This window comes from Artemia franciscana, chromosome 13, assembly GCF_032884065.1.
Source record: "Artemia franciscana chromosome 13, ASM3288406v1, whole genome shotgun sequence".
Lineage (NCBI taxonomy): Eukaryota > Metazoa > Arthropoda > Branchiopoda > Anostraca > Artemiidae > Artemia > Artemia franciscana.
In genome coordinates, this window is record NC_088875.1 from 27,636,190 (window position 1) to 27,652,863 (window position 16,674).

The 16,674-nt window shown below is 36.1% G+C and overlaps 1 protein-coding gene across 2 annotated transcripts in view; it reads left to right on the plus strand.

Moving 5' to 3' along the window:
- Positions 1–16,674, plus strand: part of LOC136034754 (uncharacterized) — a 109,566-nt gene that overhangs the window by 38,128 nt on the left and 54,764 nt on the right. For both annotated transcript variants that reach the window (XM_065716134.1, XM_065716135.1), the window contains exons 8-10: positions 3,940–5,084; positions 8,586–8,754; positions 15,967–16,275. In XM_065716134.1, coding sequence (XP_065572206.1) covers positions 3,940–5,084; positions 8,586–8,754; positions 15,967–16,275 — 1,623 coding nt within the window. The remainder of the gene's footprint in view (positions 1–3,939; positions 5,085–8,585; positions 8,755–15,966; positions 16,276–16,674) is intronic.

Sequence of the window (16,674 nt, forward strand, 5' to 3'; positions counted from 1 at the left end):
TCAGTTCAGTTTATTAACATCAAAATAAATGGACAACAATAACTTTCTACCTCTACAAGGCTCCATGGCCCGTTACATAGGGGTTAAACCAAAAATAAATACCAAATAAAGAGTCTCTTCTTAAAAAAAAAACAAGAAATCCAATTAAATAATTTTGTGTTATTTTTACTTACCACTTCGTCCTCGAAATTCAAATCCAAGTCCACACCATCTCCCACCATCACAAAATCACAACAATTAAAATTAGATAAATAAACTTGCTGAAGCCTAGCATCTAGGGATGTCGCCCTACCCTCTTTATTCATCATATTATTAAACATATAACAATATTAATTCAAACCGATTCAAAAATAAATTTTTTCTCAAATTTATTCCCCATTATATGTATCAACCAAAAATATTTTTAGTTGGGTTTTAAAGGCATCAAACGAATGAATGCTGCGGACATTATCAGGGAGACTGTTCCATACTTTACTACCTGCTATTCGGAGACTAAAATCTGATCTTACAGTCTTAGTTTGAGGTAATAGTAGGAGGTCTCTATTGCGTAGATTATGAGAGCTCCTTGAATTAACTAAATCGGAAAAGAAAGAATTGAAACAGCGAGGCAGTTCACCATGAAGATACTTGAAAATCATTAAAGAGCAAGAGACGACATAGAGTGCATAAGTATTCAAAAGCTCTTTTCGATATCCTTTACTAAATTCGTTAACTAACTGGCGAGCCTTTTGATGAATTAATTTAATCGGATGGAGCAGAGACTGGAAAATAGACATCCAAATCGAGTTGCAGTAAGTTAAATATGGCTGAATGAGTGAAAAATACAGGGTCCGAAGAATAGATCCAGGAAAAATGTGTTTAAGTTTCCGAATAATCCCAAGATTACGTGATATTTTTGCTTGGATCATCTTGATGTGGTTTCTAAAAGAAAGATTCTCATCCAACAAAATTCCAAGGAAACGCGCGTATCTTACGTTAGGTCAAGACAAAGGTCCTTTCGAGGTAGATATAGTTGATAAGGACGGGCATGCCTTGCCAGTTCTAGAAAATATGAGAAAGTGTGATTTAGCGATATTTAAAGCATGTCGGTTAGTATCAAACCATTGGTAAGACCGCTCCATAAGCATGTGAAGTTTAACCTCCAAAGCTTGTTCCGTGTCTTCAGCACATAGGATGTTGCTGTCGTCAGGGAAGGCAACTAAATCTTCATGAGGGGATGGCAGAATAACAGAAGATGCCACCGTATTTTCCTTTTCGTGACATAGAGTACGACACGCAGAAGGAATTGTGTTCTTTACTGCTCTAAATAGATCGTTGATGTATATTAAAAACAGAGCAGGACCAAGAATCGATCCTTGTGGTACTCCATAGTCTACACCAATAGAGTTTAGTGAGTCAGGGCCCATGGAAATAGTTCTATCTTGTAAATAAGAATGGAACCATGATAGGGCTGAACCTCGTATTCCTATATGAGACAGTTTATCAAGAAGGATCTTATGAGTAAGACTATCAAAAGCTTTCCGCACATCAAGGAAAATAGCGGCTGGTATTTTTTCACAATCTAAAGCGGTATGAAGAAAACTGATGAGTGTAGTGCACGCTTGCTCCGTAGTATGTTTCGATCGAAATCCGAACTGATTTGCACAATAACTCCTTAGATTGTAAAAAACTTGTGAGCCTTTTTTGCATCGGCTTTTCAAATATTTTTGAAAACACTGAAAGAAGGGAAATTGGTCGGTAATTTGACGGGTCACTTCTGTTCCCACCCTTAAATAGAGCTATCACTCTCGCAGTTTTTAAGGACCTAGGAAACTTTCCTTTTTCAAACGACATATTAATAAGCTTTGTTAAAGGGCCCAGAATTGAAGGGAATATAGTTTGCACAGCTTTAGTTATAACACAGTTATAACTAGTTATAAAGCAGTTATAGCAGCTTTAGTTATATACAGCTTATCAGTTATAACAAAAGTGTCTGGCCCATTCTAATCCCTCTAACATCATTCTCCCGTCCAAAAAATTATTGTTACCATTGGCCCATTGAAAGTTTTAATTCGGTCAGACAGCCAAGGTCTAACACAACCCTCTTTTTCCAACTATAAAACCTATCTAAAAAAAATAGACAATTTAGGACTCTTGCAAGAGGCTTGTGTTGATATGTCACCAGCAGAGGCATGTTTAATGGATGTTTCGTCAGTTCTAAATAAAATTTTAAAATAGTCCATCAATCTATGAGATAGTTGCCTTTTTACGTTAATATTTGTCAGATTTTTAGCCTCTGCTTTGCTTTCAACAAGCTCATGAGTCCTATGATAGATATTTGATGGAAAAGGGAGGGAATATGAAGGTGATCTACTATGTTATATCTGAGAGCGCTCGTCTCACATTTTCCAGCCTCGCCTTCGTAAATAGTGACAAAAAAACCTTAAATAATATTTTTGTAGAAACCACTAATTTTGAAGAATGTACTTCCTGTGTTTTAATTTAGGACAGTCATATTGCAATCTTTTGCCTCTTCATGCTTATCTTTCAGTGATTTGGCGTTGAAAGATGAACCAAATCAAATAATTTGGCGTTTAAAACCTTAGATTATAGATAAATCAGCAAGGGTCTAGAAAAGTGCGAAGTATCTATATTGAAAAATATGGAGGGGAGGGAACTTGGACCCAAGGATCCCACTTCAGGGTATCTAATCATACAGACTAGAATCCTTGAATAATCAAGAGTCTAACAAAGGTATGGAAAATGCATATTTCCAGTAACTTTTAGCCACAATAACTCTATTTCAAAAAGTCTGTTTGTAAATTCGACATCATAGCCTTTGGGCGGCTCGGTTTATATTGCACCCACGAAAAATATTGTCGGATTTTTGACTGTTGCAATAAAATCTACTTTTGACTCTATTTCTTTATCAAAGAAAATGAAAGGACAATCTGGATAATCGTGGCTTAAAATACGCTCTCACGATATGACGGATCGCTACTAGACCAATGACTGACTCGGCAATCTGTGATTATAGACGCTGGATCGCTGAATACTACTTCATTAAGGTTTCTTAGAACATTTCACTTGAATAAAGGGTGTGCGCTTTTAGTGAAAACTAAAAGTTTTCACTAAAAGTTTCACTTCTTGGACAGTTTTCCAAGGAGTGAGGTTTTATGGAAAACCTCACTTCTTGAAGATGTGAGATATATCTGCAAATTCTGTTAAAAATGTGTCACTTCGAGTGCCACATCCATAGTCTGCTTCGGGCATACCTCTGCTATGTACACGTCCATACTCGAAAACACCTATGCTGTTTGGGGCTCAGCAGTATTAAAAATTGCCTATTTAATGCAAGATCTGCAGTCAGTCTCGAAACGGACAAGAAGGACCATCCTGAATAGCAGAACCAATTCCTATCAGAATACTTTCACAGTTCCTGAACTTCAGAATCTAGAATTCTGATTGGGTGACCTTATCCTTAGTATTGGCAACATGCTATTGTCTCACACTGCTCCTCATGGTATTTTAAACCAGAAATCTACACAAACAGCCTTACTGGGCAAAAGCGAAAATTTGCGCCTGTGCATGCTCGAACAAGGCACTACCAGAGCTTTTCGTACTTTTTTTTACATTATTGTTGTTGAGCTGTAGTTGTTTATGCAAATAAAGCCCCCCCCTGTCTCTCCCTCTCTCTCTCTTCCTTTCATTTTCTTTCTCTCTCCCTCGTTTTTAAGCCTCAGGCTCCAACCTGGAAAATTATGCCTCCAACCCTCTCTAAGGGCTTGTACTCTTTGTAAAACGAGAAACCAAAAATCTATGGAATTTTTTTTTACATTTGCTTTTTTTATCCAGCACTAAAAATTTTTAGTTTTATATATTATCATAATTTTTTCATTATTTACATATATGCCTTACTTTGTCCGTAAATACATAATAAAAACTTTTTTTCTGTTTCAGAGGTCTTCAGTTGGAAGATATATTGCTTGTGGTTCTTTGAACTCGTTTACTTTAGTATCATTGGTTCATCATGGGGCATTCATAAGTAACCCTTATGCAGTCGATACTGAGCGACTAGAAGCTCACACCCTCCAAAAGCTACGCCTTCAAACAACAAGACAAATCACTGAAACATTCCCGAACACTGGTTCAATGGTTCCATTAAGGAGTCTTAATTTTGCCTTTGCCCCGGAAACCCCTGGAGCGCCAAAGCTTACAGCACCTCATGTGCATGATGTTGAAAGATCATTAAGAACCCTAACATTTGCTCAAATTCGTAGCCAGATCACTAACTTATTGCAAGAAACTACCCATGATATTCGAACCGCAGAAGATCTTGCTGCCAGATCTGCAATCGACAGAGTAGCTGCTATTTCTGAGGCTTTAGGGCTTTTAGATTATAGTGAACTGGGGCAGTTGGCTTCTGAAATAACGGGCATCAGTTTTCCTTCATCATTAGGAAGAGAGCCATCTGATATATATGGCGATGCTCGTAACATCAAAGATCCTTTCGTGCGTTTTGAAAGAAAAGAGTATAACAGGCCTGATGAAAGAACAGGCTTTGGAGTAAGTGATCGCTTCGTCTCTTCTATGCGCGATACTATCCCCTCATCTCTGAGCCAAACCCCAACCAGTGACAATCGTCTACCATATAGAAGAAGGCAGGTACCACAAAGAGAAAGCGGAGCGTATCGTGAGCCGGATTATCCAAGAGAAGGTCCCTTTGAATCAGATATTGCCAGAAGAACTTACAGAAAAATGCTCAGTAAAGACGAAGAAGGTGAGGAAAACTCTCAGAGAACTAGACGTGATATCAGGAAGTCGATAAGCGATTCGCAAAGCGTTGATGATACAGAGTTTACCAGAAATGAAGCCAATAGGAATATCCCTCAAGCCGGAAACTATCGGGATCCTGCAGTAAGGGAACCTTGGGAATCTTTCAAGCCATTACCTGTTAACCCTAATCGACGTAATTACGAACATTCTGATAGATCATTCAATATGGAAGGCTCAAATTCAATGCCTAACCCGACAAGAAGGAATTACGAAAGGGAAGAACGACCCTTCGAAAGACGAGGAATGAGTGTTCTTTCTACAGAGCCCAGGTAAAATCAAGCTTACATGTACTAAAACATTTTTGAGGGAGATCTGAACAACATAACTAACCAGTAGTGGCTTCTGAACATTGATAGTAAATAAATTCAGTCAATTTCAAGGTAATATCAAATTCACTATGACGTTTAGCCTACTTTTCTATATGACTGTCAAGTTTTACTTCTGTTTTTAGAAGTAAATCTACATGAGTGAAAACAAGATGATTTATCAATTTGTTCAAGATCATAATTTAAATCAGTTACGTAAATAGGGTTCAAGGAGAAGGACAGAGAGGGGAGGGGGTTAATTAGGTGAAATTATTTTCAAACGAAGGGTTTGGATAAATAGGCTGTCTCACCTAAAACCCCCCTTGAGCAATGACTAAACTAATTTGGTAGTTCTTTCTACTGGTAGATCCGAAAGAATTCGCAGCCAAGCTTCACTTCTTCTTTTAAAAAAGCTGAGTGAGAATAAGTCTTCGAACTCGAGTTTTACAGACAGAGATGAGCCAAGTCTCTTTGCATTTTTTATGCCATTTTGAATAAAGAGTATATCAGCGGCCACTCCAGATGGTACACGTCGTATTATTTCAAAAAAATTCTTAGAAAGCCCTTTATTAGCAGTTCCAGTCCTTTTTTCATTCAGAGAGGCACAACAATCCTCAATAACTGATTTCTCAATGTTATTTACCGTTTGTCTTTTATGGGTTTGGCTCTGCGTACTAATTTATTACCGTTAACCTTACCAATAACTGTTTTCCATTTCAGAGGATCAGAGAGGTCAGTGGGTATATTCGAAACAACTGTGGTTGCATGGGTGTCAGCAGTTGAAACAGGCAGGGGGACTTTTGGGTATTCAAACTGGTAGTCATCGAGGGCTGAAGACATACCAACGACAGTCTTATGCAGCGGGTTGATTTTGACAAATAGCGATGAATAAGCAGCTGCCAGAAGGCATGATACTTTGGTGGGAAGCTTAGTCACAAAAGTTGGCACAGAGTTGTCACTCCTATTTCTGAATATTAAGAGTGAAATACTGCTACTAAAATTCTTGAAATAGCATTAGAACCCTTTCTTATCGGGCAGTCCTCATTGGGGGCACACATCTCTTAAAGTTTAGCGTTTGCATACTTCACTTCATTTATATCAGCAAAAAAGTCCATCCTATATTTCCTAATCATATCATCAACACCATTCAATAGATTACTTTCAACATAGTTCAGTGTTGGCGAATAAACCAGTTCTCCCGTTATATAATCAATAATAGATTTTAACTCTGTAGTATTTTAAAAATTCTGTAATTATTGAAGGTCACTGAATTAATTGACAAATATAGGTCAAGATTTTACGTCACTATAATCCCAAGCCAGTTGTTGTGGAATGATAAATCAGTTCACTTGAAAAACTCGCTGATTTAATATTGTTCATAAGATATCCAATTTGTGATGTTTGCACTTTGAACTTTGAAAGTAGAATATGGGATGGGTCGTGGTTTTCTCTTTAATAGGTTGCAGCCATCACTGCAACTATGGTGATGCTGAACTATAGATCGTAATTTGTCTGCTATATGCATAAAATAGCATTGGAACCCTTTCTCACCGGGCAGTCCCTATTGGGGGCACATATGTCCCAAAGTTTAGCTTTTGCATCCTTCACTTCATTTATATCAGAAAAAAGTCCATTCCATATTTCTTGATCATATCATTATCAACATTATTCAACAGATTACTTTGCACATAGTTTAGTCACTATAATCCTAAGCCTATAATAATGTTCATGATTATTTTTATGTTTTTTTTTATGATTATAGTAAATCTCATAACTTATGGTGAGACTGTCATTTTGGAGTTGAATGAGAAAAGCTTCATTCATTTCAATTGTAAATCCTATTGTCGTTGTGCCAAAAATGAAAGGGCTTATTTCACTTTTTCATAATTTCAAAGGAAAATAAAACTAAAAATTTAAAAAGAAAACTAAGAAAATGACAGTAAAATAAAATTCTAGATTATTGCTGGAATTGTTTCGAAATGATAAAGCAATTCACTTGAAAAACTCACTGATTTGATAATGTTCACAAGATATCCGATTTGAGATGTTTGAACTTTGGACAAAGACTATGGGTCGTGGTTTTCCCTCTAATAGGTTGCAGCTACTACTGCAACTACAACGCTAAATTACAGATCGTAATTTGTCCGCTATTTGCATACAGTTCACATTGTACTTGCATACAATTTGTCTGCTATCCTTTGTACAGTTCAGTTTTATTGGATCAAATATGGTTTCTTCCATGATTCCAAATAGTTCTTTTAATTTGAATGTCATGTCTTGTTTTTGCAATGAATACATTGTGTCAGTCATTTGTCGGTATCTAAAAGATAAAACCCTTCACCCTTTAAACCATTTTAATCATATATTTGTGATTAAAGTGAAACGTACAACTAAACCAACTTCTATTCCTCCAAGTTTAGTTTTTACGTCAAAAAAAGATCTACATAGCCGAATAAAAATCGTTGAATAATATGTGCAACCGTAGCTCATCTTACCTGAACACTATATGTTAAAATTGGAAGCTGAGATAAAAACGGAGATAGAGTATTTTGATTAAAGGATAGTTTTTGAATTTTTTGCATTTCCCTCTTATCATATGTCTAGAAAGAAAAAGAAACAATTGTAACAAATCTTATTTCTATTTATTGTTGTTTTTTTATGATTATGGTAAATCTCATATTTTATGGTGAGACTGCCTTTTTGGAGTTGAATGAGAAAAGCTTCATTCATTTCAATTTTAGATCCTATTGTCGTTGTGCCAAAAATGAAAGTGCTTATCTCACTTTTTTATAATTTCAAAGGAAAATAAAACTAAAAATTAAAAAAAAAATAAGAAAATAACAGTAAAATAAAGTTCTAGATTATTGCTGGAACAGCCTTTTGTTTTATGGTAAAATTTAAAAAGATAGATAAACACAGTTTGTAATTCAATTCTGTATCTTCAGTTTTGGTTTTTTACAATATACAATATCGAAGTTTTGTTAAATATCTGGTGCTGAAAGTAGCACAAAATACTCAAACTGCCAAAATTTAGAATAAGTTGTTGAGTAATTTGAATAAATCTTAATAAACCAGTTCATAAATATAATCTGCAAGTGAAATTTGGCAAATTTTGTTAAATTCTGGTGCAGACAGTAGTAAAATATAAAAAAAACAGAATTTAGAATAAATCTTTGAAAAAAAAAAATCAATATTAACAGCCCTATAGAAGAACATCATCCGGGTTCTTATTTGGAGTTTTTACGGACATAATAAAAAGCCCATCATTCAAGGGACACTTGAGAAAATTGTTTTACCAATGCAAAATAAAAGAATTAGTGTTCTAACTGGCTGATTTTTTGCAGTCTGAAATATCTTATATCTCCATAGATATCTAATGGTAGCATATTTCAGTCGTGCTCCCCTTATCAGTATTTCGCTCTAGCAATCCCCAATTCATAGTAATGACTTATCTTATTGCCGTAGCGAGTTATTCATGGATGCGCTGATGGCCAGTGGCTCTAATCCAGCTATTTCATTGATTTTGGAGCTCGTAAACGGTGGCCATATTTCAGGTACCCGAGCAATTCAGGGATTAGCGACCCTTCCATTAGTTCTACGCACACCAAGTCGAGAAATTCTTCAGAAACTCGTGGTAATTAAAACTACCTATTTTTCGTAGTCTGACTAGTTACCCTTAATTTGGCTCTAAAATCATTAGTTTCTTTCAAATCAACAATAAACTAAGCTTGTGTTAATTTATTAATTTCAGGTTCTAATAGAAATTAATTTAAAGCAATGCTTCCGAAAAAAGTAATTGTTCGTGGAAATCAACGACCCATATTAAAGCCGGGGACGAGCCGAAATACTATCTTATAGTAATTGAAGCTTAAAACCACAGCCTATATAGACACCAGTTGAGCGGAGTCGTATCTTGCCTGTATAAGGATTTCAACACACATCTTTAGACTAGGCGTTAACCTGTGCCGCTCCCACAGACAATCAGCTTCTTCGGAATCCAGTTTCCAAACACAAGAGTGTCTAATATTGACGCAATGTCGCAATGATAGCTATGTGTTGCTTTAGAAAAATGTTTGTTCAACTGGTGTCCATATAGGCTGTGATTAAAACGAACACATGTTGTTTTTTAGATAAATTAAATAAAAAAAACTAATTTTTTTAACTGAAAGTAAGGAGCGACATTAAAACTTAAAACGAACAGAAATTACTCCGTATATGAAATGGGTTGTCCCCTCCGCAGTCCCTCGCTCTTTACGCTAAAGTTTGACTCTTTGCCACAATTCTACTTTTTAAGACAATTAAAAACTTTAGCGTAAAGAGCGAGGGACTGCGGAGGGGACAACCCATTTCATATACGGAGTAATTTCTGTTCGTTTTAAGTTTTAATGTCGCTCCTTACTTTCAGTTAAAAAAACTAGTTTTTTTTATTTAATTTCTGAACGTTTTTGAATTAATGCATGTTTGATTTTGGCTCTCCGCACATAAATTATTGAAATGAAATTAGTATATTAATTTTTTTTTGGCTAAATGGCTTTCTGTTAGTTTTGATGAGACGATTTTGAGAAATAAGGGGTGGGGAAGGAGGCCTAGCTGCCCTCCAATTTTTTGGTTACTTAAAAAGGCTACTAGAACTTTTATTTTTCAACGAACGTTTTTATTAGTAAAAAATATACGTAACTTAAGAATTAACTTACGTAACAAACTTTTATATTCTTATATTTTTATTATGTGTACGAGGGGGTTTGTACCCTCGTTAATACCTCGCTCTTCACACTAAATCGTAAGTTTTGTCCCAATTCTTTAAGAATGACCCCTGAATCAAAAAGGCCGTAGAATAAATAGTTGAAATTACTAAAAATATTTTAGCATAAAGAGCGAGGAATTTATCTCCTCCTAAATACCTCGCTCTTTATGCTAAAGTATTTTTAGAACCCCTCATATGCGTAATAATCTCTGTTCGTTTTAAATTTCAATGCTATTCCTTACTTTCATTTGAAAAAAACGTTTTCATGTTTATTTTTTCATTGTTTTTTTTATAGTAATGCTAGAAAATCCTGCGCCCTTTTCATTGAATTTTTCTTCCCCCATGACATATTCCTCAAAGGAAAGATCCTCCCACAAAGCCCTCTCCCATCAACCCCACTCCCCAAACCAAAAAATCCCCATGAAAACGTCTGTACACTTCCCAATAACCATTACTATATGTAAACACTGGTCAAAGTTTGTAACTTGCAGCCCCTCCCCGAGGAATTGTGGGGGAGTAAGTCATTCCCAAAGACATAGTTATTATAGTTTTCGACTATGCGGAACAAAATGGCTATCTTAAAATTTTAATCTATTGACTTTTGGAAAAAAATTAGCGTGGGAGGGGGCCTATTTGCCCTCCAATTTTTTATCACTTAAAAAGGGCACTAGAACTTTTCATTTCCGTAAGAATGAGCCCTCTTGCGACACTCTAAGACCACCTGGTCGATACGATGACCCCTGGGGAAAAGAAAAAAACAACAGCAAACAAACAAATAAACACGCACCCGTGATTTGTCTTCTGGCAAAAAATATGAAATTCCACATTTTTTTAGATAGGAGCTTGAAATTTTTGCTATAGAGTTCTCTGATATGCCGAATGCGATAGTGTGATTTTCGTTAAGATTCTATGACTTTTAGGGGATGTTTCCCCCTTTTTTCCAAAATAGGGCAAATTTTCTCAGGCTCGTAACTTTTGATGACAAAGACTAAATTAATTGGAACTTATATATTTAGAATCAGCGTGAAAATTCGATTCTTTTGATGTATCTTTTAGCATCAAAATTCCGTTTTTTAGAGTTCCGTTTACTATTGAGCCGGGTCGCCCCTTACTACAGTTCTTTACCACGAACTGTTTGAAAAGAAAATAATTCGGTATTTCGGGGCCTCTGACATTATTACTCCTTTGCGGAAGTTAGGCTCAAAATTGAAAAAGGATTATATTTTTTCATTGGGCCCCTTCCACCTCTTAGTTCGTTTATTTTCCCGTTAGTTTTCACCTGTTTTCGCTTTATAGTCGTGTGATCTCTTAGCAGTTCTTTCGGTAGTTGAGTTATGGTTGTGGTATATATGTTTTATCGCTCGTATAGTTGTGTTATTTTCAAATTATACTCCATAATAGAGAGGCTCCGAACACCCAGCGTTGTATATTAAGCTCTGAATTTGACGTTTTTTTCTAACGTGACCAGATTCGTCCTGCGCCCTTTTCATTGAATTTTTTCCCCCATGGCATATTCCTCCAAGGAAAGATCCTCCCACATAGCCCCCTCCCTCAACCCTACCCCCAAAACCAAAAAAATCCCCCTGAAAACGTCTGTACACTTCCCAATAACCATTATTATATGTAAAAACTGGTTGAAGTTTGTAACTTGCAGCCCCTCCCCCAGGAACTGTGGGGGAGTAAGTCACCCCCAAATACATAGTTATTATGATTTTCGACTGTGTTGAACAAAATGGCTATCTCAAAATTTTGATCCGTTGACTTTGGGAAAAAAATGAGCGTGGGAGGGGGCCTAGATGCCCTCCAATTTTTTTGGTCACTTAAAAAGGGCACTAGAACTTTTCATTTCCGTTAGAATGAGCCCTCTTGCGACATTCTAGGACCACTTGGTCGATACGATGACCCCTGGGAAAAAAAAAAAAAAAAAAAAAACAAACAAATAAACACGCACCCGTGATTTGTCTTCTGGCAAAAAATGCAAAATTCCACATTTTTGTAGATAGGAGCTTGAAACTTCTACAGTAGGGTTCTCTGATACGCTGAATCTGATGGTGTCATTTTCGTTAAGATCCTACGACTTTTAGGGGGTGTTTCCCCCTATTTTCCTAAATAAGGCAAATTTTCTCAGGCTCGTAACTTTTGATGGGTAAGACTAAACTTGATGAAACTTATATATTTAAAATCAGCATTAAAATGCGATTCTTTTGATGTAGCTATTGATATCAAAATTCAATTTTTTAGAGTTTTGGTTACTATTGAGCCGGATCGCTCCTTACTACAGTTCGTTACCACGAACTGTTTGATACATTAAACCCAAAACAGAAATTAAGGTGAATAAACGCATAAAATATGTAGATTCAGATACTACTGTGACTGAATAAAATGAATCCTAAAACAAAGAAAAATTATAAAGAATATTCAATTTAAACTTAAAAGGAACGGAAATTACCACACACAGGAGTTAGGCTACTTCCTCCTTAACATTCCAAATGCCAGGTTGTCGTTTGTGCTGCATGAGAAACGATTTGTATTTTGAGCAGAGTATCCTTTGTTTGTAATAACTTTAACTGCTTCATAAAAAAAATCAATATTATATCAAGGTTTACAAATACGTGTGGTGCTAACTCCTCCCCCTCTTAAACTTTCTGAAAGCCTTGAATATAACTAAGTTCTTTAAAGCGATACAAGCTTAGAGCATTTTCGAATCTATTCACAAACAATATCGGAAAGTCTAGGCAATTTTGGATTTTTCAACGCTGTAACTATAAAATAGAAAATGCTTAAAATGTATTTTGTTTTGATTTCAAATGACGATTTGGCTTTTCGAAGATCTAAGGTTGTAGCCCAGCCACTGTTTCTGTAGTTTCTAGGTTGTTCATTTTAATATCTGTTAATTTTACTAAAGAATTTCGGTTGGATGGGGAGAGTTGTTGTTGTTCATACGAATTGAGAATTTGTGCAGGGTTTTGTGCTCTATATGGCTGAAATTATCCTTACTCCTATCCTATCAAGTACTTGATGAAAAGAGTATGAAAATGTGTGTTTATTTAGCAAAAAACATAAGAATTCCTACTAATGGTTCAAATTTGAAACTGGTGGTAAAAGTTAGAAAAAATTTTCGGCTCCGTTATCGTTTTATGGCTGATTTTGGTAAAAATAGCGATACTCGGGTCAAATGAGACTGCTGGACCACATTTGCCACCCTGGATTTGAATATACCGGATAAAAAGAACGATTATGTATCTTTTTTACCAGACTGAAGACCATTTGGGCCAAATCTTGGGGTGGGTATGGGGGATTTTACGGAACTTGCGACTTTTATTATGAATCTAACCTACTTTCAAAGTTTACAATGATTAATAGCAAATAGCGTAATTACCCAAGGGTCGTCAGGTAATTACGCTCTTTGGCTAATAGGCATGCACTTAGTTCAAATCATTTGAACAGAATGGATTATGTTGGGCATAATGGATAATTATGGCCGGAAAAGGGCCCTTTGTGGTGGAATCTTGGGCCCCCTGGAAAATCTGGGGTGGGCATTTGCCCACCCCTGACCCCCCTAAATGGCGCCTCTGTTTTTTACCCTCAGTTAAAACGGTTTGATTGTTTTGTTGCGAAAAAGCACACTTCCCTGTCATTTTAAGCGGCTCCATAGTAGCTATCGTAACTTTAAGAAAGTAAAGAATTTAAATAACTTATATGCCAAACGATAACGGCCTTTTGACACGGTAATAGTTGTTAGACCCCGAGGGTCATATTTTGGCCGGGAAAAAAAGTAAAAAGAACACACCACTGGAAATCAACTACAAATCAGCAAGTTTCGCATGAACAAAATGAAATTTGAGAGATAATAAAGTAACTCAGGCACAAAAACTTGCCAAGCACCCTTTTGAGTGCTCAGAACTATGAACTGGCTAGCACTCAGTAATATCTGACATGCTATTGATAATTTGGAAACCATGTCTAGTTTTGAGGGTAATTTCACAAAATGAAACTACGTTTTACAAAAATTTTTAACCATTTAGTATCTTGGAAAACGGTAGCCAGCGTTTACACCCCCCACCCTCCTCGAAAATACCCTCCAAAGTAGCCCTCCCTCCTCAAAAAATAAGCCCCCCTCGTGGATAATAAGCTTTTACAAATTTGATAATTATATTTGAGTTTTGTTTTTTTTTTTCCGTAGGGGGAAAAGTTTTGGTAAATGAGTGTTGTATGCCACTCACTCAAGTTTACAGCGCATGTATCTCAAGAACAAACCGTTATCTTCATTAGTTTCTTTCAGCTTAGTGCGAGACAAGACAAAGGCAAGTGACAAAATAGATGGGAAATATATAATTTGGACTATATATTTGTACATAAGGGGGGGGGGAGGCAGTTTGAATTAAGAAAACAATTCTTAATTCATAATATGCAGAACGATTGTACCTAACACATTTTGCACACAGACCCGCTATACTATATATGTAGCCCAAATCTATTTCGAAATGAACGAAGAAACTAGTGAAGAAACCAGTTTGTTCTCGAGTTTTACACAGCGTAAACTTGAATGAGTGGAGGAGTAATACACAAGTACCGGAATTTTTCATGGAGAGAGAGCTGGATTTCCCGGTATTATTTAAAAACGATAAGAAATTAAATCAAAAAAAGTTTTTCAACAGAAAGTAAGGAGCGACATCCAGACTTTGACGAACAGAAATTATTATGTATATGAAAGGAGTTTCTAATCCACAAGACCTTGCTCTTTACGCTAAAGTTTTGACTTCTTGTCCTAACTCTGTAAAAGCGATTCCTCAAACACAATGGTCGTTTAATTAGAACAATGAGCTTTGTTTTAAAACTCTATATAAAACACTTTAGCGTAAAGAGCGAGGTCTTGAGGAGGAGGCAACCCCTTTCATATACATAATAATTTATGTTCGTTTTAAGTTTTGATGTTGCTCCTTACCTTCAGTTGAAAAACTTTTTTTTAATTAATTTCTGATCGTTTTTAATTAATACCGGGAAATCCGGCTCTTTCTTCATGAAAAATTCCGGTACTTGTGTATTATACGCCACTCACTCCATTTTATGATGTGTAAAACTCGAGGACAAACTGGTCTCTTCGTTAGTTTCTTCGTTGCTTTAGAAACAAATTTGGGCTATATATTTGCACATTAGAGGGGGGCTGAAGTGTAGCGGGTTCTGCGTGCAAATTGTGTTAGGTACAATCATTCTGCATATTATAAATTAAGAATTGTTTTGTGACTTCAAGGTTACCCCCTCTCCCCTTATGTTCAAATATATAGCCCAAATTATATGTTTCCCATTTATTCTGTCACTTGTTTTTGTCTTGTCTCGCGCTAAGCTGAAAGAAACTAACGAAGAAATCGGTTTGTTCTCGAGTTTTACACAGTGCAAACTCGAGTGTGTGACGTATAATACACAAGTGCTAGAATTCCTTCCCCCTACGGAAAATGAAAAAAATAAAACTCAAATAAAATTCTCGAACTTGGAAAGCCTTATTTTCCACGGGATTGAATTTTCCGAGGGGGAGGGGTGTTTATCGGGGGTATGTTTCACAGGGGATATCTTCCGATGGGAGGGTATTTTTCGGGGGCAGGGTATTTTCTTCAGGGGGATTTTTTCCGCGGGGGTGGGATATTTTCCGCGGGGGTTACTGGGGGGGATTTTCCGGAGGGTTAACACCGGGTGTAGACGCCTAGAACCCTTGGAATACAAATATCCTTAGCTTAAAACACACAACGTCTGTTCTGCCCTTTGAAGTTGTTTAAAAAGCGCCTGGTCTGTTATTGCTAAAGACTGCCACACCTCTTCAGCCATTTAATATGGAATCAATCGGTGCACCTGAGTACATGACCTATTAAACCTAAACAAGATCACTGGAAAGTAAAATTCCTCATTTACTGTCAAGAAAAACCAATGAAATTTATGAAAATCATTCTCATTAATAAATGATTTTTTTCGGGTTTCTCATCAAGTATTCTATTTACCATAACATTTTTGGAATCTAATCTTTTAAACAGATTTTCTAAAAACTGACGACCAAAGAAGAGTGTCTTTAGTAGAAAGTCAACATTCTAATAGATTGGTTTTTTTTTTTAGAGAATGAGCCGGACACTATCAACCAAAACTGAGCGTGCACTTTTCTATTCCTCATTGCTGTCAACTAGCACTCTTTTAAGAATGGCTTGCGTTAATCAGACAGAGGCAAAAGCCCGATTTCCAACTACTCTTTATGGTCCCTTTTGTTCTCCGTCTGACCCTCTGATTGTGGCGCAGTTCATACCCTTGTTGTCACATACACTTAGAAAGGATTCACCAAGAATGGATAAATTTGTTGCATTAACTGCACTTGGCAATCTTGGACACCCTGGCATTATGCCAGTGCTAATTCCTGTTATTGAAGGTCAAGTAAGTTTTTTTTGTCCTACTTCATATTAAAAATTTGTATCTTTTATTTCTGTTATACTTTCAATCACAGGCTTTTCAAACTCTTTTACTTTGTGCATTGTTTATAATGCCCCGCCATTTTGTAAAATTACTTCGATATTACTAATAATAAGATTTTACTCCCTTCTCGTCCTATTGATGTTGTATTTTTAAGGATATGACAATTGTAAGGATAGTTGTAATATCCTTACAATGTAGTTGTAAGGATATGACAATTCTAAATTTTCTATCAAGTTATTTGTGGATTAATTAAAAAAAACTCTCCGAAAAAGAAGTTTTACAAAGAATTGTAAAGGCCATTTTAAACTTAAGATCAGCAGATACAAATACCTGTTAAAATTCAAACTCAAAACGATAAGA